The sequence below is a fragment of the Macrobrachium nipponense genome, chromosome 29 (genome assembly GCF_015104395.2).
Source record: "Macrobrachium nipponense isolate FS-2020 chromosome 29, ASM1510439v2, whole genome shotgun sequence".
NCBI lineage: Eukaryota > Metazoa > Arthropoda > Malacostraca > Decapoda > Palaemonidae > Macrobrachium > Macrobrachium nipponense.
The window spans coordinates 14,991,551-15,014,145 of record NC_061092.1 but is presented as its reverse complement, the minus strand read 5'-3'; the positions used below and the strand labels follow the sequence as shown (position 1 = coordinate 15,014,145).

The 22,595-nt window shown below is 46.2% G+C and overlaps 1 protein-coding gene across 1 annotated transcript in view; it reads right to left on the bottom strand.

The window, feature by feature from the left end:
• LOC135206023 (porphobilinogen deaminase-like) overlaps positions 1–22,595 on the bottom strand; it is a 39,220-nt gene that overhangs the window by 12,204 nt on the left and 4,421 nt on the right. The window contains exon 2 of the mRNA XM_064237193.1: positions 16,962–17,143. Coding sequence (XP_064093263.1) covers positions 16,962–17,143 — 182 coding nt within the window. The remainder of the gene's footprint in view (positions 1–16,961; positions 17,144–22,595) is intronic.

Genomic DNA, 22,595 nt, shown 5'->3' with positions numbered 1-22,595 from the left:
AGCCCTCACCTCGTGGGCATTCACTTTTAAATGCTTCATGTCATTAACACTACATGTGGAATGAGCTTCCTTAATGGTGTCTCTCAAGAAGAAAGAAAGCGCGTTCTTTGACATGGGAAGATCAGGCTTCTTGACAGAGCACCACAAGTTGCCCGAAGGTCCTCTACAGTCCTTCGTTTTGTCTAAATAGAATTTGAGAGCCCTGACAGGGCACAAGACTCTCTCTGGCTCACTACCCACGATCTCTGTCAAACCCTTGATTTCAAATGTCTTGGACCAAGGGTTGGAAGGATTTTCGTTCTTTGCTAAGAACATAGGGCTTAAAGAACAAACTGCATCGGAGTTCTTAAACCCAACATGCTTGCTTATTGCCTGGATCTCACTAACTCTCTTCGCCGTCGCCAGAGCAGTTAGAAAAAGTGTCTTCCTTGTAAGGTTTCTAAGCGAAGCTAAGTTGAGCGGTTCAAAATTACTGGACGACATCAAAAACTTTAGAACATGTCTAAGTCAAGAAGGAACTCTTGGTTGAAGATGCCTTTCGAAGTCTCGAAAGACTTCAGGAGATCATGAAGGTCTCTGTTATTGGCTAAGTCCAGCCCTCTATGCCTAAAGACTACAGAAAGCACACTTCTGTAGCCTTTTATCGTAGGCACCGCTAAGCGAACTTCATTCCTCAAGTAGAGAAGGAAGTCTGCGATCTGGCTCACAGAGGTAGAGGTGGAGGAAATGCCTTTCTTCCTGCACCAGCTCCGAAAAACAGCCCACTTGGATTGGTATACGGCAATAGAAGAAGGTCTCCTTGCCGTTGCGATTGCTTTAGCCGAAGGTCTTGAAAAACCCCTCGCTCTGGCCAACTTCTGGATAGTCTGAACGCAGTCAGACTCAGAGCGGGGAGGTTTTTGTGATACCTCTCGAAGTGGGGCTGTTTGAGTAGATCTATCCTTGGAGGCAGATTCCTCGGAAAGTCTACTAGAAAAGACATGACCTCTGTGAACCAGTCGGTCGCTGGTCAGAAGGGGGCGATGAGAGTCATCCTCGCTCCCTCTGATGCCGCGAATTTCCTTATTACCTCCCCTAGGATCTTGAACGGGGGAAAGGCGTATACGTCTAGTCCCGTCCAGTCCCAAAGAAGAGCGTCTACTGCTACTGCTCCTGGGTCTAGAACTGGTGAGCAGTACAGCGGGAGTCTCGTTGTCCTGGAAGTTGCGAAGATGTCTACGAGAGGACATCCCCATAACTTCCACAACCTCTGGCATACTTCCTGATGAAGGGTCCACTCCGTCGGCAGTAGTTGACCTTGCCGACTGAGAAGATCTGCACGGACGTTTTCTACTCCTGATACGAATCTCGTCAGGATAGAGACGTCGTGTGCCTTCGCCCATAACAGGATCTCTTTTGCAAGGAAGAACAGGGATCGAGAGTGGGTTCCTCCCTGTTTCTTGAGGTATGCCAGGGCTGTGGTGTTGTCCGAGTTGATCTGCACCACATTGCCGGAGACTTCGTCCTGAAAGAACTGGAGCGCCAGATGAACTGCTGCCAGCTCCTTGAGGTTTATGTGCCAGGACACCTGTTCCCCTCTCCAGGTGCCTGACACTTCCTTCCCCCCCCCAGTGTTGCTCCCCACCCCGCGGAAGACGCGTCAGAGAACAACACTAGGTCGGGGCTCTGAAGCTTGAGGGAAAGACCCTCTGCAAGCTTCAAAGGGTCGGTCCACCATCTTAGATGTTCCTTCACCTCTTCCGATAACACCAGAATCGATTCCAAATCGTTTTGGTGCTTCCAATTGTCCGCCAGGAAGAATTGAAGAGGTCTGAGGTGCAACCTCCCTAGGGAAACAAACTTCTCCAGTGAGGAAATGGTCCCCAGCAGACTCATCCATTCCCTCACCGAGCATGATTCTTTCCCCAGAAAGGCTGACACTTTGCTTAGGCAATCTAGTTGTCGCCCTGGACGGAAAAGCCCGAAAAAGAAAAAAACACGAGTCCATCTGAATCCCCAGATAGACTAGAGATTGAGAAGGGGTCAGATGTGACTTTTCGAGGTTCACCAGAAGCCCCAGGGACTTCGTTAAAGACAAGGTCGTGTGAAGGTCCTCCAGACACCGGTCTTTCGAGGAGGCTCCTACGAGCCAGTCGTCCAGGTAGAGAGAGATCCTGACTTTGGGAAAGATGAAGCACCTCGCAATGTTCTTCATCAGTAGGGTGAATACCATGGAGCAGTGTTGAGTCCGAAGCAGAGAGCCCTGAATTGAAACACTTTTCCTTTCAGGACAAACCACAGGTATTTCCTCGACTGGGGGTGGATGGGGACGTGAAAATACGCGTCCTGGAGATCTAGTGAAGCCATCCAATCCCCCGGTCTTAAGGCTCCCATCACTGACTGAGGTGTCTCCATCTTGAACCTCTGCTTGATGACAAAGAGGTTCAGGTTGCTGACATCGAGTACCGGTCGCCATTCCCCCGACTGCTTTGGCACCAGGAACAGTCGGTTGTAAAATCCGGGGGAATTCAGGTCGGAGACCTGTTCTACGCATGTTTCACGATCCTCTGATCTAGCAGATCATATAGCACTTGTTGCTTTTCTCCCCGATAAGGTGACATATCCCTGGGTGTCGTAGACAGCGGGGGTGGTTTCAGGAGCGGGATCCGGTAACCCTTCTTTATGATGTCTAAGGACCATTTGTTCGCACCTCTCTCTTCCCAGGCTTGCGCAAAAAGCTGAAGCCTGGCTCCAACCGGTGACTGAAGGACTTCTGTCTCACTTCTTATTCTTGGCAAGCGCAGTGGCTCTGCCTCTGGAAGTGCCTCTTCCTTGAGGGGCTGGTCTCGAGGAAGAACTACCTCGAAAGGGCTTCGATTTCTTGAGAATCGAAACTCCCGAAGACGAAGGTACCGCAGGTCTCCTTGAAGATTGTGTGAGGAGATCTTGCGTGGCCTTCTCCTGTAGGCTGGTAGCAATGTCTTTTACCATAGCCTGGGGGAAGAGATGATCCGAAAAAGGAGCGAAGAGCAAAACTGCCTTTTGTGACGGAGAGACAGATTTAGCTGTGAAATTGCAAAACAGGGATCTCTTCTTCAAGAGCCCTGTGCAAAAGTGAGCTGTTAGCTCCTCCGAACCATCTCTGACAGCCTTGTCCATACACGACATTACGCTGGACAGCTCCCCCAGACTAATCGAGTCGGAACTCCTAGACTTAGCATCCAGAACTCCCAGACACCAATCTAGAAAGTTAAAGACCTCTAACGTTCGAAAGAGGCCTTTAAGGTTGGTGGTCCATTTCCGTAGTAGACCAGGAAACTTTCGAAGAGGACAGGTGAGACCTCCTCGAGGCATCCACAATGCTTGCGAAGTCTCCTTGGGCTGACGAGGGAAGTCTAATACCTACGTCTTCTCCCGTCTCGTACCATATGCCTGCTTTCCCACTAAGTCTTGAAGGTGGAAGAGCAAAAGAAGTCTTTCCCTGAGACTTCCTTTTCTCCATCCAGTCATGGACTTTACGAAGAGCCCTCTTTGACGAAAGGGACTTCTTCATTCTGACAAATGCCGAGACTTTGTTGATCTTAGAAGAAGAAAGTTGAGAGGGAGGAGAGCGAGGAGCTTCAGGATGAAAAGTATTCTCCAAATCCGATTGAAGAAGGCGGGTGTCAATACCTGGTAGTCAGAAGAGACCGCCGCCAACGGTTTCTCATCATCAACTTCAACCGAAGCGTCGCTAACCTCTGCTTCCGACACGGGTGAAGTCGGAGGAAGTAAGGCTGAACCAAGACTATCTGGTCTAAGTTTCCAAGAGGAGCGTTGCTGTGAAGTGGAAGGCAAAGCTGACTCCTTAATAGAAACTCCGGTTGCCTCTCTAAGTTCCCTAAGTAACTTGCAAAGTATCCTCAAAACAGGTGGGAGGTGAAAATCGTCGCGATGAAAATCCACATCCGCGTCCACGACCTGCGTCCGCTGGCGCACACCTGGCATCCACTGGCGCACACCTGGCATCCACTGGCGCGCGCTTGGCTGCTACTGGCGCAGGATTGGCGTCCACTCGCGCGCTGCTGGCGTCCGCTGGTGCACGCTTGGCGTCCACTGGCGTGCGTATGACGTTCACTAAAGCGCGCTTAACATCTTGTGCGCGCTCTGCTTCCGCTGGTGCACTCTTAGTTGTCACCTGGCGCTCGGCCTAATTGACGAAAAAAACTTCTTGCCGTCGGGCCTTTGTCAACGACCTGAAACTTGCACCGCCCGACGTCCCACAGCAAATATCGAGATCTCGCACAGCAAGTTTTACGAGGCGGGTAATACCGCTTCATGCGCAAGAGCTTGTGTAAACTTCCTCTTCACGTCCTCTAGAGAGCCGCTGGGGAGCCGCACGAACTCTAGCAGGAGAAGAAAGTGGAGAGAGAGACGAGCGAGGAGAAGGAGAGGGAGACCTTCTAGATCTCTTCACTGGTAGACGGTCATCCTTTCTCCGGGGACGTGGTTGCGTCCCTCTCTTAGAAAGAGCATCAGCAAGTTGTTGCTGCAACGAGCGCAGGATCTTCTCAGTAGGAGAAGATTCCTTGTCAGGTGACGGGCTGATCCTGTGAGAAGGCGAGGGGCGAGGGGACGCCTTGTTCCTTCTCCCAGGAACTGCCGCAGAACGCGCTCGGGAGCGACTGGGGCGCTCAAAAAAGTCATCATCCGATGACTCTTTAAGTTTCTTCTGTGGCGGGAAGGCTGCGAACACACACTCAGGCGAAGATCGCCGCTCGAGAGCAAAAACTGGACGTGAAGCGTCACGATCACCAACGCTCCTTTTCAGCGGGCGTGAAACTGACTGAGAGCTCCACCCCTTGTGCGGGGAGGAAGCCTCTGAAGAAGAGAAACACTCTTTGAGGAGATGTGCACGCCCACGCTCCTTGGCAGTCTGGGTAGCGTCAACAGATACTGCTGAAGGCACGTCAGATCGGTGGGCGTTCCCCGTAACCCTCCTGCAGCTTTCGACATGCCCTCTCCCTGAAACCTGGGAGTCCGGCAGCGGTCTAGGCCTAGAGGCGAAAATGGGGCCGATCTGACGCACCCTCCACAAACGAAGGAGCACTGTCACTGCACTTTGCACCTTCACTTTTGCCTTCTAAGGCGAGCACTTTAGATTCTAAATTACCAAATGACTCTAGATAAGCGTAAGGGTATTACCCCTCCACAGACACTGGTTTCAGGGTCCGAAGGCAAACACTACAGGGTTAGGAGTAGTGATTAAAGGAGGGTTAGTAGGAGAAACATGAATTTCCTGACGTTTACCTGAAACGCTCCTGGAGGAAGACCTCCTTAACCTATCCCGTTCAAGCTTATGAAGATAGGACTCATACGCTCTTCATCCAGAATCTGAAAGACACTCACATTCCTTGCAGCGACTTTCATACATACAATCATGCTCCCTGCAACTCTTACACAAAGTATGAGGGTCTACTGATGCTTTCAGTAGCCTAACTCGACAATCACTCTTGGTACAAAACCTGGCGCTAGCCGAACTAGAACCAGACATCTTATTTAAAGAGAAATCAAGCCAAAATCAATCAAATCCACAATTAACGTGTGCCTAGCCACCGATCCAAAAGTCAAGATACCAAAAAATCAAAAAGGGGTACTTATAGTAGCCAAGTTTCCTAAATTCAAGACGGAGGTGCTGAAAACTGTGTTTACAACACCGGCGACAGAAAAATTATGAATAGAAAATGGGAATGGTTCCTGATACCCGCCTCCCAGCGGCAGGAATGGGTACTAACCACCTGACTCCCACTACGTGTGTCGTAAGTTTTTTAATTTCTGTCGGACTTCGGAAAATACAGCTATATATATATCTGACAGGTAAGTTTCATGAACAAAATGAAGTTTTTATTGTAAAACTAATATTGTAATACCTACCTGAACACCTGAACAAGCCCTGGTCACTTACCAGCCCGAACCATCATTTATTAAAAATTTACCAAATCTTTGGTTAAAATAAACGATCAGTGTTGCCAATCTCCTGGCAAACACCCTCGTTACCTAGTTACCAGCCCACCGATGATAGCCCTGCCTCACAGGCCGGTCACACCTGCCCTCTCACGTCAATCATAACTCAATAACTCTGTATGAGAGGGGAGGAGGGTGGGAATCATTCAGGTGTTCAGGTAGGTATTACAATATTAGTTTTACAATAAAAACTTCATATTGCAATACACCCCCTGAACACCTGAACAAGCCCGATTAACAACATTAATTTGGAGGTGGGGAATCAAATCTACTCGGCCCTCCACTGTACCAGTTGTCAGTCAATATAATTGAGTACGCGGGTCAGTCTCAAGTTCATTTGTCACTCGTCCAAACTAATCTCCCATGTGTGGCCTCTAGGCCTCCCATATGTGGAGGGAAAACTCCCTGCACCTCTACCCTAAGGTCAAAACTCATTGAGTGCGGGAGGGATACAAACCTGTTTCCTCTCAGCTGGCTATGTGCCTCACCTGAGTAGAGGAAAAACTGAAGACCTCCCATGTGGCTCTCGGCCTCTCAAGTATGGAGGGAATCTGAAGACCTCCCATTTGTGGCTCTCGGCCTCTCATGTATGGACGGGAAACTCTGAAGACCTCCCATGTGGCTTAGGCCTCTCATGTACGGAGGAGACAACCATGTCCATCGGACGTGCGTCTGCGACGGTGTCGTCGATCGTAGTGATGTCCTCTCTTGTAGTGTTGTACCTGCCTGTCTGTACTCTGCCTGGTTGGCACTTGGAAGAATACCCTCAGATAGACCCAGACATGTTCTTTCCTATCTGTCCAAATACTTAAAATCCTTTCTCGTGATATATCATATCATGAATACCTTATACATATTCCTAATATTCGCTCCCTACTCTAATACTAACTCAGACAGCAAGATTGTTGAGTTTAAAATAGAAATTTAAGGTTTAGCCAAAGGCCAGAGTATTGGGACCTATGAGGTCAGTCAGCGCTGAAGGGAAATTGACAAAGTTTGAAAAGGTGTGACAGGAAGAAAAACCTCTGTTGCACAATGAGTCCAGTGTTAGGAGAGCGTGGAAAATAGGATGAGAGAATATGAAATCAGAAAAGTAAGAGAGAGAGAGAGAGAGAGAGAGAGAGAGAGAGAGAGAGAGAGAGAGAGAGAGAAATACAATCGTCTAGGATAAAGAGAGAATATAAAATCAGGGAAGTGAGAGAGAGAGAGAGAGGAGAGATGAGAGAGAGAGAGAGAGAGACGAGAGAGAGAGAGAGAGAGGAGAGAGAGAGATTAGAGAAACATCGTCTAACATCTCCACCTCCGTAAATTGACCCTCTTCTAAGTTAAAAGGGTATTATCTTAACGATAATATACTCGTATAACTCCGTACAGCTATGAACAACCGAACGAGAACTTCTTGTTAATGCGATCGACTTCTATAACAACATCACTTTATTGTATTGATCAGCGTGTGACAGTAATCGAATCCGATAGCAACATCCGTTATTGTATTCATTCGCGTGCGACGGTAATTACTGTATTCACGTTTTATAAACCTGCAGCTGAAGCTATAAAGCAAAATTACGTGCATCAGCAACCTGGACAGAAGTCCCGAGCTTTTTAGTATGAATTCAACGCAGCCGTGGTAAAAGAAACTATAGCAAAAAGAAAAAAGCTCATTACTGTTGTTTTTTACACAGACAAGGATTATAAAGTATATACAGTGTAAGGTTCGTAAAATACCTATGAAAACGAGTGAAAAACGAACGGAATCCTAAATTTAACGCCATCTACCCGGAGGGAAAAACTAGCTCCCAATGAGACGTATCAGTCAAAATTTTGGTCTTAAATTACTCGTAAGACGAACAGTATGACTTCGTTCCATAAGTTAAGTATCCCATATTCAAATTAATATGCTAACTAGGACAAAAACATTAGCCGAGACCAAAGTGATATGGTTGAAATCTGAGCCAAGGAAAAAAAACAACAAAAATACAAAAACAGACTAGCCGGCATCCTTGTCTGTCTAAGCCACACCTCCTTACAATAGTGCTGTTTGACGACAAGCTAGTGTAATTGTAATTTAATTGAAAAGTAATAAAATAATATTTAAAGATAATTAAATTAACTTTATTAGGCCTAATATTAATTTCATTTGTCATTGTAATTTGATAATACTACTGGGTAATAAGTTTTTGTTAACCGTTATTGACAATAATCGTAATGTAATTACTGACGCAATAGTCCGATTAAACGTATGAGACGTCATACATACGAATTCCTTATATCTGACATCTGATTATATGCCCAGCTAGATACCTCATGACTATGTTAAATGTCAACAGTTGAACACACGTCTCCTTCAAGACGTTTGTACAAACTTGGCATAATGTGTTTTGTTTTTGTTTACGTTAGTCATTTTAGGCAATCAGGAGAGAATAAGATGGATACGGCGACGCAACCCGTATTCGTCTCCGCTGATTTCCAGTGAATGACTGCCGAGTTAGTGTTTATACTACGCTAATATGATGATACATATAATACAATTATAATGCTTTAGTCGGACAGAATCCGATCTTCCATTCTGTTCGATTACATTCATATTAATTATCCTCAGATCGGATTCTCGTTCGTTTTCAATTACACCTGTACTGAATTATCCGAAAGTCAGAATGCCTTGAGCCTACACGTAGCCAATATAAAAATAACTACCGATATGTTTGTACAGCGAATACTTTAGGCTAGGCTAGGCTACTGAATTATGCACGATATATCATCGTGAACACTAGGCTAACCGGTAGTTAATTTATTCGAGTTCTCTCCATACTGAATATCGTAAGTCATATACATTAACGGAGAATTAGTTTTGATATTAACCAATTATCGTATCGTATAAGTAGAAGGAAAAGTTAACCTTAAAGACGAAGGAGCATATCTGAAAGACAACCATGGCCTAAAAGCTTCTGATTCAAGGAACTCGAAGCAGGAAAAAAGCCTAAAGATGCTCTAAGGACACTGTGCCTCTATAACTACTACTTTTAATAGAAAAACCGACCCGAAGAAGCCTGCACTTCTCTTCCTAAACTAAACACTATGTAGCCTATTATCCCCTACTCGTCTATATCTGACCTAAGTTTTTATCATCCTGAGAACTTACACACCGAGGAAGGGGAATCTGCTGCAAACAAATGCCTCTCCGCGCCAGGGGGGGACGCGGATCCTGCCCTGTGGGCTTGCGGATCCCCATAACCCCCAGCACCAGTTAGGGCTGTTCTGGAAACAGGCGGGGGAGCTGGAAAGAACGATTAGTATTTCAGTATCCCTATTGCTCGATCATCCTCACTAATCTTTGACATAAAATCGGTAACAGAGATGTCATACTCGATGTCAGCCCTACTCTCGTCTCTTAAAGAGCAACCGTCCTCTAGGTCTTTATCTTGATCTACGTTAGTCTCTTCTGCCTACACTTACTTCTTGATACGAGACCTTTCCTACGTTTGAGATACCCTAACATCTGGTCCAAAGACCACTCCTGACATTCCAAACATCTGGGTCTTTACATTATATTTGACAGGCCCTACATTTACGCATAATGATGACTATCGTGTCATCGGTACTCATCCTTTTTCTTGCATTGTTGGCAAAGACGATACGTTGTTGAACTTCCGCTCGTCGTTTTCTGTGATGTCCGTGGCCGAGAATGCAGTAGTCTTGTCGTTAGCTTGTGTTGTTTTCTTCCTTTGCAGATCAATGTCTGATGACAAGTCTTAAGAGCAATCCAACTGTATCCAAGGGATGCGTAATTCGTCACCAAATCATCAAATCAAAGGTGCAAATGAAAGCCGGGCAAGACCAAAAAGGGAGTTTCGCTGTGGATACATCTGTACTCCACCGCGAACGATAAGTGATTGACGTGAGAGGGCAGGTGTGACCGGCCTGTGCAGGGCTATCACCGGTGGGCTGGTAACTAGGGTAAACGAGGGTGTTTGCCAGGAGATTGGCAACACTGATCGTTTATTTTAACCAAAGATTGGTAAATTTTTTAATAAATGATGTTCGGGCTGGTAAGGTGACCAGGGCTTGTTCAGGTGTTCAGGGGGTGGGAATTGCAATCTAAAAATGATATTGTAATGATACAATTAGTTTGTTCATACTTACCTGGCAGATATATATATAGCTGATAATTGGGCCGACGACCGACAGAATTTAAAACTTACGACACGCAGTGGGAGTCAGGTGGTTAGTACCCATTCCCCGCCCACTGTGAGGGCGGGTATCAGGAACCATTTTCCCATTTTCTATTCATAATTGTTTATTTCCACTGTCTCCTGAGGGGAGTGGGCAGGTAATTAATTATATATCTGCCCAGGTAATATGACAAACTTAATTGTATACAATATCATTTTGTTCATGCAACTTACCTGGCAGATATATATATAGCTGAATCCCACCTTTGTGGTGGGGAGAGACAGAATAGAGGATTTAGGAAACACTATATGCAGATATTTGAATACCTTGGTTCCTTACCTGTTAGCATAGCTGGCTTCGTGATTACGCACGTAAGTCTGCTTGTGCTACTAGAGTTTCCAGCCACAAGGTAGAGACCTATGAAGACTGGTGCACTCCAGATGATCTTCACAGGGGCGAGACCACGACGTGACCATACCATGGCCATACTAATGAGGCAAAACGAGACAAAAATACAACCACATGGCTTAGTTTACCAAAGGTATCCCATTTTTAACTAGCTAATGGAAGGGATACCCGCCCCAGGCGGTCACCCCACAAACCTTAAACACAAGTTAAAAACCCCCCTAATCCCTAAAGGAATATAGGATGAGTGTTACCTCCTGCCCCCAAAACAAGTCCGCAGCAAATGTATGTCCGAGGAGAAGCATTTTCGTATGTCACTTTCACCTCCCGCAGGTAGTGTGAAGCGAACACCGAATTGCTTCTCCAAATGTGGCATTCAAAATATCTTTGAGTGCCATATTTTTGTGAAAAGCTACGAAGTAAAGGCATGGCTCTCACCTCGTGAGCTTTCACTTTCAGAAGCTTCAAATCACTATCACTGCACTTATCATGAGCTTCTTTAATCCGTACTTCTGATGAGACGCCAGTGCGTTCTTCGACATAGGAAGATCAGGCTTCCTCACTAAACATAAATTGTCGGACAACCTCTGCAAGCTTTGTCATCTGCAGATAGAACTTTAAAGCCCTGACAGGACACAGGAATCTCTCACGTTCATTTCCCACTATCTCTGACAACCCTTTGAATTTCAAAGGTCCTCGGCCACGGTTGGAAGGATTCTCGTTCTTTGCTAAGAACGCAGGACTTAAAAGAACAAATCGCATTATTGTCCGAAACCCATCTGCTTGCTAATGGCCTGGGATTTCGCTAACCCTCTTCGCCGTCGCCAGAGCGGTTAGGAAGATCGTTTTCTTCGTCAGATTCCTAGAGAAACTGAATGAAGCGGTTTCGAAGTGACCTTTGACATAAAACCTTGAGCACCACATCCAAGTTCAACGAGGGTACTTTAGGCTGGATGACCTTCTTATCTCGAAAGATCTAATGAGATCATGAAGTCCTTTATTATTAGTCCCAAATCGAGTCCTCTGGCCTGAAGACTACAGAAAGCACGCTCCTGTAGCCTTTAATAGTTGGAACAGCTAACTTCACTTCCTCTCCTCAGATAAAGAAGGAAGTCATCTATCTGGCTCACAGAGGTTGTGGTGGAGGAAATGCCCTTCCTTCCTGCAGGATCTGAAGACGCCCCACTTCGATTGTCAGAGCGATTGAGGGGGCCTCCTTGCGGTGGGCAATCGCCTTCGCCACAGGTCTTGAAAAACCCCTCGCTCTGGCCAACTTCTTGATAGTCCTGAGCGCAGTCAGACTCAGAGCGGGGAGGTTTTTGGTGGTACCTCTCGAAGTGGGTCTGTCTGAGTAGATCTTTCCTTAAGGGCAGAGTCCCTCGAAAGTCTACCAAGAAGGACTCACCTCTGTGAACCAGTCGGCTGCTGGCCAGAGGGGGGGCGATGATGTCATCCTCGCTCCTTCCGATGCCGCGAACTTCTCATCACTTCCCCGAGGATCTTGAGCGTGGGAAACGCGTAATGTCTAGACCCGACCACTCCAAGTAGGGCGTCTACTGCGACTGCTCCCGGGTCCAGAACTGGGGAGCAATACAGCTGAAGTCTTTTTCGTCCTGGAAGTTGCGAAGACATCCACCTGCGGACAACCCACATTTCCACAGCGACTGGCAAACCTCCTGGTGAAGGGTCCACTCTGTCGCAAAGCTGTCCTCGTCGACTGAGAAGGTCCGCTCGAACATTCTGTACTCCCGACGACCTTGTCAGGATAGTGACGTCTTGGCGCTTTCGCCCCATAAAGGAGTTTCCTTTGCGATGGCAAACAGAGAAAGGCGAGTGAGTCCCCCTTGATTTCTTAGGTATTCCAGTGCTGTGTGTTTTGTCCGAGTTGATCTGAAATGACTGCCGGATATTTCCTCCTGGAAGAACTGAGCGCAGGTAAATCGCTGACAGCTCCTTTCAGATTGATGTGCCAGGGCACCTGTTCCCCTCTCCAGGTGCCCGACACTTCTTTCCCTCCTAGTGTTGCTCCCCACCCGTGGACGACGCGTCGGAAAACACACTAGGTCGGGTTCCGAAGTTTGAGAGTAGAGCCTTCTGCGAGCTTCCGTGGGGGGGGGGATCTGACCACCAACTTAGGTGATCCTTCACCTCTCTCGTTAAACACAAGATCGCCTCCAGATCTTGTTTTGTTCTTCCAATTGTTGGCTAGGAAGAATTGAAGAGGTCTGAGGTGCAACCTTCCCAGAGAAACAACTTCTCCAGTGAGAAATGGTCCCCACAGGCTCATCCTTCCCATTCCCTACACCGAAGCATGTTTCCTTCCCCAGAAAGGTCGCCACTTTTTTCCAACATTGAAGTTGTCGCCCTGGGACGGAAAGCCCGAAAAGCCACTGAGTCCATCTGAATCCCCAGATAGACTAAGATTGAGAAGGAGTCAATGCGACTTTTCGCGGTTTACCAGGAGCCCATGACTCGCTAACGACATGGTCGTGTGCAGGTCCTCCATACACCGGTCTCGCGTGAAGCTCGAATAAAGCCATCCGTCTAGGGAGTAGAGATCCTTATATTCTCCGATGAAGCACCTTGCACGTTCTTCATCAGAATGGTGAAAACCATCGGCGCTGTGGTCAGACCGAAGCAAGTGCCCTGAATTGGAATACCTTCCCTTCAGGACAAAATCGCAAGTAAATTTTTCCTTGATTGGGGATGGATGGGGACGTGAATACGCGTCCCCTTGGAGGTCTAGTGAGACCATCCAATCCCCCGGTCCCTCAAAGCTGACAGCACAGATTGAGGCGTCTCCATCTTGAATTTCTTCTTTGTGACGAAGAGGTTTAGGCTGCTGACATCGAGGACGGGTCGCCACCCCCCCGATTGTTTCGGCACTAGGAAACAGACGGTTGTAAAAGCCTGGAGATTCCAGGTCGAAGACCTGTTCCACCACCGCTTGCTTCTTGATCATTTTGTTCTAGCAGATCGAAAAGCACTTTCTGTTTCTCTCCTCGATACGAGGGAGAACAAATCCTTTGGTGTTGAGGATAGCGGGGGTGACTTCAAGAACGGAATCCTGTATCCCTTCCTCACATATCTAGCGACCAAGGGTCGGCATCTCTCTCTTCCCAGGCTTTCGCAAACAGAAGAAGCCTGGCTCCTACCGGCGTCTGAAGGACTTCCAAATCACTTCCTACTCTTTGACGGAGCAGGGTTTTCCCTCTGGAAGAGCCTCTTCCTCGAGAGGCTGTTTTCGAGGAAGATCCAGTACGAAGGGCTTCGGTTTCTTGGTAAAGAAACGCCAGAAGAGGAAGCAGCTGCTGGTCTTCTAGAAGACTGAGCCAGAAGATCTTGCGTTGCCTTCTCCTGAAGGCTCGATGCTATGTCCTTAACCATAGTCTGGGGGAAGAGATGGTCTGAAAACGGAGCGAAGAGCAAGTCCGCCTTTTGCGCTGGAGAGACGGATTTGGCTGTGAAGTTACAGAAGAGTGCTCTCTTCTTGAGAATCCCCGAGCTAAAGTGAGTAGCCAACTCCTCAGAACCATCCCTGACAGCCTTGTCCATACAAGAAAGTACACTGGACAGCTCCCCCAGACTATGGTATCAGAACTCCTTGACCTGGCATCCAAAACTCCAAGACACCAGTCGAGAAAGTTGAAGACCTCAGAGTCCTGAAGAGGCCTTTTAGATGGAAGTCGAATTCGTTATATGGGTCCAAGTGACTTTTGATGAAGACAGAAGGGCTCTTCTGGAAGCGTCCACGATGCTCCCGAATCACCCTGAGCAGAGGCTGGTAGTTTAACACCTACGTCCTCTCCCGTCTCGTACCACATGCCTCCTTTTACCGCAGAGTCTTGATGGCGGTAAAGCCAAAGAGGACTTTCCTGACGCTTTCCTCTTCTCCATCCAATCATGGACTTTCCGGAACGCTTGCTTCGTGGAAAGCGACTTCTTCATTTTAACGAACCCCGATACCTTCGATGCTTTAAAAGAAAATTGAGAAGGGGGAGTACGAGGGGCTTCCGGTTGGAAAGTTTCTCCAAACTCCGACTGTAGAAGACGCATCAAAACTTTATAGTCCGATGAGACAGGAGCTGGCTGCTGCTCTTCCTCTGCTTCGACTAAATCATCGCTAACTCCTTCCTCAGAAACTGGAGAAGTTGGAGGTAATCCTGAAGACAAATGACGAACAGGTAGGGTTCCCTCTTCCACCTGAACTTGCGTTGGTGAGGAACTGGCGTCCACCAGCGCGCGCTTGGCGTCCGAAGCCACACGTTTGGCGCCGACAGGTGCGCGCTCGACATCTACTAATGCACGCCTGGCGTCCACTGGCGCACACCGAGCGTCCACTAGTGCACGCTTGGCGTCCACTGGCGCGCGGCCGCCGTCCACTGGTGCACGTTTATCAACAACAGGTGCGCGTTTGGCGGCAACGGAAGCGCGCTCCACTTGCACAGAAGCGCGCTCAGCGTCCACAGCTCGCTTACGAACATTCGAAGACTTGCGAGCGGGAGATATCTCATCCTGAGAGCGAGAAACAAACTTCTCACCTCCTCTAGAGAGCTGCTGGGGAGCAGAACGAACTCTAGAGGGAGACTCGAACGAAGAGAGAGGCGAGCGAGGAGAAAGAGAAGGTCTTGACTTCTTCACAGGAAGCTTCTCGTCCTTTCTACGACGCGGAAGAGACTCTCTAGAAGCAAGAACGTCCTGAAGTTGTTGCTGCAGTGACTGAAGCATCCTCTTGGTTGGCGAATCTTCCTGCTCTGGGGAGGGACTGATCCTGTGAGCAGGAGAGCGGCGAGGGGACACCTCCCTCCTCCTCCCAGGCACGGCCTCCTCCCGAGCTCCAGAGCGACTATATCGCTCGCACGAACTACCCGAATCCAGGTCCGAAGACTCTCTACGCCTTTTCTGCGGCGGAAAAGCAGCGAACGCACTGTCAGGAGAAGATCGCAGTTCCGGAGAACTAGGACGTGAAGCGTCACCAACACGCGCCGTCCTTTTCAGTGGACGGGAAGCACCGTGAGAACTCCACCCTTTACGTGGGGATGAAGCCTCTGATGACGAAAAACACTCCTTGAGGAGACGTGCACGCGCACGCTCCCTGGCAGTCTGGGGATTTTCATCAGTAACTGCCGAAGGCACGCCAGATCGGTGGGGGTTCCTTGTAACCCTCCTTCGGCTTTCGACATGCTCCCTCCCCGGGTCCTGGGAGTCAAGCAGAGGTCCAGGCCTAGAGGCGAAACGAGGCCGATCTGACGCACCCTCCACTACACAAGGGGTATCACTGCACTTCTGCACATCACTTTTGCTCTCAAGAGCCAACACTTTCGATTCTAAATTTCGAATCGACTCCAAAATTAAGGACAAAGTATTACTCACTACTGACACTGCTTCAGGGCCCGGAGGCAACACTACAGGGTTAGGAGCATTAACAGAAGGAGGGTTAACAGGAGAAACATTAATTTCTTGCACACCTGAAACACTCCTGGAGGAAGACCTCCTTAACCTATCCTTTTCAAGTTTCCTAAGATAGGTCTCATACGCCTTCCACTCAGAATCTGTTAATCTTTCGCACTCCTTGCAACGGCTTTCATACACACATTCATGCTCCCTGCAACCCTTACATACCGTATGTGGGTCTACTGAAGCTTTCAGTAGCCTACCTCTACAATCAGTCCTAGAGCAAAATCTAGCGCTAGCTGTACTAGACCCTGACATATTATCCAAGAGAAATCCAAACCAAAATCAAATCAATCCACTAATAACGTGTGCCTAGCCACACTAATAACGTGTGCCTAGCCACCGATCCAAGTCAATTAATCCAAAAAAGAACCAAAAGGGATACTCAAGTAGCCAAAAGTTTCCAAATCCAGACGGAGGTGCTGTAAACAGATGTTCACAACACCGGCGACAGAAAAATTATGAATAGAAAATGGGAATGGTTCCTGATACCCGCCTCCCAGCGGCGGGAATGGGTACTAACCACCTGACTCCCACTACGTGTGTCGTAAGTTTTAAATTCTGTCGGTCGTCGGAATTATCAGCTATATATATATCTGACAGGTAAGTTGCATGAACAAAATTATGATACAGGATATTTTGAAGTCACTCTATAATCAATATGATGTAAAACTGGAGATTCTCTGCTTGTGCAATATCTTATGATTAGCTTCACACAATCTGTAGTGGGTGATTGCTGTAACATCAAATCTTATAGTAGGATAGTATGATAATGTAACATTACGTGAATAATTCTGCCTCAGAGTAGATTACGCATACTGTAATCAGAACATACTGGGATGATTTCTGTACATTTAATTACTAACCTTCACCTACACAAACAGTTGGGAGAAATTTTTTTTCAAAAGTCTATAATATTAAAACAGCCTTGTGTGTGAACAAGTACAGACCTCAGATATTCTTTCTTTCCATCCCATCCTAACAACTCCAGCAACTGCAAGGACTAGTGCAGCATAGTCATCAGCGTCAACTAGTTTCGTATAACGTGTATTGAGGTTACCTCTGACACTCTGGAATATCAAATCGGGAAACTTGCGTTTCAACTGCGCTCCACGACGCAATGAGCTAGTTCCTGTAAGTATAAATTTACATATAAAAGCTCAATCTTGGTTATAATAGCCAAACAAGTTTCCTACATGAAATTTATGAAAGACATTTTTGCAGTGTTTAAAAGCACAAGAAAATAGTCTGCAATGTTTCTCTAAACTATATATAGTACAGTACAGAAATTTGTCTGGTTTCCATCATCACATTGCAAAAGAATTAGAAAGTCTCAACAATAGCTAAACTCACAAGAGAATAAATTTGACCTTATCAAGTACATACAACATAATTGCAGGTAAAGTGAAATGTTTATTTCATCTTTCAATTTTTTTTGTTTCTTCTAATTTCTATAAGTCTTAACAAATTTAGTTAAAATGTGTTCATTTCTTGTATTTTAGAAGGTTAGAATTGGATCAATCCAATTCCCATTACATATTTATTATGGAAAAATTCACTTGCTTTAAGGACAATTTATTTAAGGGTATGACTGCAACACATTTATGCTTCGTAAACATAAATAATGCACTTTGATGCCTAATGGAATGGACTAAGTCTGTTAATGAAGGTACATCCTGTATGGCTAGTAAAGACAGTCCCTGGGTTACGACGGGGGTTCCGTTCTTGAGACACGTCGTAAGCCGACAATCGTCATAAGCCGGAACATCGTAAAAAAATCCTAAGAAAAATGTTATTGTTATTATACAATTAAGTTTGTTCATACTTACCTGGCAGATATATATATAGCTGTATTTTCTGAAGTCCGACAGAATTTCAAAACTCGCGGCACACGCAGTGGGCGGCCAGGTGGTAGTACCCATTCCCGCCGCTGGGAGGCGGATATCAGGAACCATTCCCATTTTCTATTCATATTTATTAATGCCATGTCTCCTGAGGGGAGGAGGGCGGGGCAAATTTATTATATATATCTGCCAGGTAAGTATGAACAAACTTAATTGTATAATAAAATAACATTTTGTTCATGCCACTTACTGACAGATATATATAGCTGAATCCCACCTTCGGATGGTGGGAAGAGACAGAATAGGATTTTTTAGGAAACTTAAATTAAGTAGATGATATACATCTTGGTTCCTCACCTGTTTGCAAAGTAGACTATGTGATTACTGTCACTTAAGGGGACCGTCCGCTATGGCGGATGACATGTCAATTTGAAAAAATAAAAAATCGAGTTATTACTTGTATCTATGCAGAAACATGCCGTGCATGCTTTCCAAGAAGTTTCAGCCAATTATTTTCACAAATAATGAAGATATAGCGGTTTTTTAAATGATGACGTCATCGTAACTGCGTCGTCTGTAGACTTGAGTTTGACAGAATCGTTTTTTGTGTGTTTATTTTTGCATATACAGCGATTTTTTAAGAATTTTTTTCGAAATTCTCATACATCTGTAGCATGAAAGGTAGTGTGACACTGGGCGAGAAGCGAGCTGCTCAAGAGGTGGTTATTTAGGCGAGACTCGGAGAATGACTCAGTTACGCCACAGACGTCAAGCGGTTACATGCGCGTAGACACTTGCGTTTGGTTACTAGCTATTTACGTTGTTTTTATAACTTCTTAGTAAACTTATAGCAATGCCGAAGTTACCTAAGATCAAGAAGGCTACTCAGCAACTATGCTAGCAAATTAAGCGAAGGCCAGGAGTTGTGCTGAAAGAAAAAACACAAAAACTTAATTGTTTTCAGCTGCCCTCATTGTCTCATGTCTCGCCGTCAACATCATTATCTGGTGTCACAGTGAGGGTACTAACACCACTTTTAGGGGTAGGACCACGATCCTTGATGTAGAAATCAACAATAAAAAGTACAATAAAGTAATTATAATAATGTTGTTTTTGACTTTTATAAGAAAAAAGCGAAAATTTACATAGCAAATCTTTGGGAGCTCATAACTCAAAACATACTTATGCGCATGGTCGGTAACTATTACTCGGTTATTTATTATCCATTTTAGAGAGAAAGATATCATTGGAAAAGAGAATAAAAATATAATTTTGTGTGAAGAATTTTGATATCTTTTTTTCCTTTTTTTTTTTAGAATTTTTTGAGTGTCTAGACTAAAAAAAAAAAAAAAATTCATAAAAAATAAAAAATTAAAAATCAAATTCTGCCACACAGAATTGTTTTTTTCGTATATAAAAGAAGTTTTTATGGTATGATTTTCAATACAACTGATGTCATATTAGCGGAGAAAACTCTACCATTTTTTTTTTTTAAATCATGATTTTTGCTAATAAAACGAAAAGTTTTTGATCAAATGACTTGAAATTTTTATATGATGAAGGTATTATATATATCTAAAACATATATGAAAATTATGTATTTTGCGTAATAAATAAAAAAATAGACATCATAGCGGACGGTCCCCTTAAGGCTGCTTTTGCTTAAATCAGAGTTGCCAGCCAGGTGGAGACCTGTAGTGCTGGTGCGCTCTGGATGATCTGTCAACGGGTACGAGACCTCAACGTGACAAGACCATCGAGGCCATACATATGAGGCAACGAAGCAACTGACCACCACCTGACCTCCAACAATTCAAAAAACCCCTTAAAACTAACCAAAGGATGGGAGATCTTCACATAAGACTCACCACAACCTAAAAACACAACAACAAAACTAACCTAAGCCTAACTAAGGGATAGGGAAAGAGCTACTTCCGGACCCCAAGACTGTGTCCGCAGAAACGTATGGCCCCAGTGAATTACAATCGTCATAAATCGTTCTCACATCCCTTAGGTAATGTGAGGCGAAGACGGAGTTACTCCTCCAAAAGGTGCAATCAAGAATGTCCTTGATTGACATGTTCTTTTTTGGAAGGCAAGAGAGGTAGCGACAGCTCGAACTTCGTGAGCTTTCAACTCGTAAGAGGCTCAAATCCGTCCTTCTGGAAAGATGAATGAGCCTCCTTAATGACGTCCCTTGAGAAAAGAAAGCAACAGCATTCTTCGATAAAGGTAACTCTGGTCTCTTCACAGAGCACCAGAGATTACCTGAGGGACCTCTTACCTCTTTTGTTGCTATGTACATAGAACTTGAGAGCCCTGACCGGGCACAGGACTCTCTCTGGTTCTTGGCCCACCAGACTTGACATACCCTTGATCTCGAAAGTTTTCGGCCAAGGATTCGAAGGATTTTCATTCTTCGCCAAGAAAGTTGGGTTCAACGAGCAGACAGCATTGTCTCCTTTGAATCCCATTAAATTACTAAACGCTTAAATCTCACTAACTCTCTTAGCCGTCGCAAGAGAATTAGGAAAAGAGCCTTCCTTGTCAAGTTTCGAAGAGACGCTGCCTGAAGCGGTTCGAAAGGACTTGACATAAGGAACTTAAGAACCACGTCAAGGTTCCATGACGGAGGTCCTCATTTGAGGAATCTTCGAAGTCTCGAAAGATTTTAAAAGGTCATGAATGTCCTTGTTGTCAGAAAGGTCAAGGCCTCTGTGCCTAAAAACCGCTGACAACATGCTTTTATATCCCTTGATGGTAGGGACCGCTAATTTCTGCACATTCCTGAGAAAGAGCAGAAAATCAGCTATCTGGTTCACAGAGGTCGAGGAAGAGGAAACTCCCTCCTTTTTACACCATGCCCTGAAGGAAGCCCACTTCGATTGGTAAACAGCTCTTGTGGAAGCACGTCTTGCATGTGCGATTGCTCTCGCAGCTGCTTTCGAAAAACTCTCGCTCTGGCCAACTTTTCGATAGTCTGAACGCAGTCAGACCCAGAGCGGAGAGGTTTTGGTGAAACCTTTCGAAGTGCTGTTTGAGTAGATCTTTCCTCCAGGGCAATGTCCTTGGAAAGTCTACAAGGAAAGACATGACCTCTGTGAACCATTCTCTCGCTGGCCACTCGGAGCGATCAGGGTCAACCTCGTCCCTTCTGAGGCCGCAAACTTCCTCATGACTTCCCCAAAAACTTGAATGGTGGGAAGGCGTACAGGTCTAGACCCGTCCAATTCCAAAGCAACGCGTCTACCGCGATCGCTTCTGGATCCAGGACCGGGGAGCAATAAAGAGGAAGTCTCTTGGTCCTTGACCGTCGCGAAATAAGTCGACCAGACGTCCCCACAACGTCCAAAGGTCTCGACACACGTCTTTGTTCAAGGTCCATTCCGTCGGTAGGATTTGTTCCCGACGACTGAAGAAGATCTGCCCTGACGTTTTGCACTCCTGCAATGAACCTCGTCAGGATTGTCACATTTCCTTCTCTTTGCCCACAGCAAGAAATCTCTCTCGCCAGGGAAAACAAAGTTCTGGAGTGTGTTCTCCTGAATTTTTCAAATTAGCGAGTGCTGTGGTATTGTCTGAGTTTACCTGAACAATCTTGTTCTTCAAACTCCTTTCGAAGAACTGCAGGGACAGAAATATTGCTGCCAGTTCTTTGACATTTAATATGCCAGGCTACCTGTTCCCCTCTCCTGGAGCCTGACACTTCCTTCCCTCCTAGTGTTGCTCCCCAGCCCGTGATGGAAGCGTCGGAGAACAACACTAGGTCGGGCTCAGAAGACTTAGGGACAACGCCCTCCTGAAGCTTCTGAGGGTCCAACCACCATCTTAGATGGTTTCTTTATCGGAAGCGATATTCTCAATATGGCATTGAGATCGTCCTTGGCCTTCCACTCGTCTACGGCAAGGAAAAATTGTTAGAGGCCTTAGGTGCAGTCTCCCAAGGAAACAACCTTTCTAGCGAGGAAATGGTTCCCAGCCGACTCATCCATTCCCTCGCCGAGCAAGTCCTGTTTCCCTAGGAAGGCTGAGATCTTTTTCTAAGCGTAGCCACTGACGTTCCTGGGACGGAAACGCTCGAAAAGCCACTGAATCCATCTGAATCCCCAGATACACGATGGACTGTGTCGGGGTCAGATGCGACTTTTCGAGGTTGACAAGAAGTCCCAGGGACTTTGCTAGGGCTAAAGTGAACTGCAAGTCCTTCAGACACTTCTCTCTCGACGACGTCTCTGATCACGCCAGTCGTCGAGGTACAGGGAAACTCTTATCCCCGAAGAGTGTAGCCACCTCGCCACGTTCTTCATGACTACAGTGAACACCATTGGAGCCGTGGTCAGCCGAAACACATAGCTCTGAACTGCCACACTTTTTTGTCTAAGACAAACCTTAGATACTTTCTTGAAAGAGGGTGGATCGGGATGTGAAAGTACGCGTCCTGCAAGTCTAAGGACACCATCCAGTCGCCCGTCTCAAGGCTCCCAGAACAGAATGAGGCGTCTCCATCGTGAATTTGGTCTTTTCCACGAAAAGATTGAGCCTGCTTACATCTAGAACTGGACGCCAACCTGACGACTGCTTCGGTACTAGGAAAATCCTGTGTAAAAACCTGGAGACCCCAGGTCCGCGACTTGTTCCACCGCTCTTTTCTCGATCATTTGTTGAAGGAGATCGAATAATACTTGCTTTCTTCTCTCCCTGATAGGATGGAGAAAGGTCTCTGGGAGCCGTAGAAAGAGG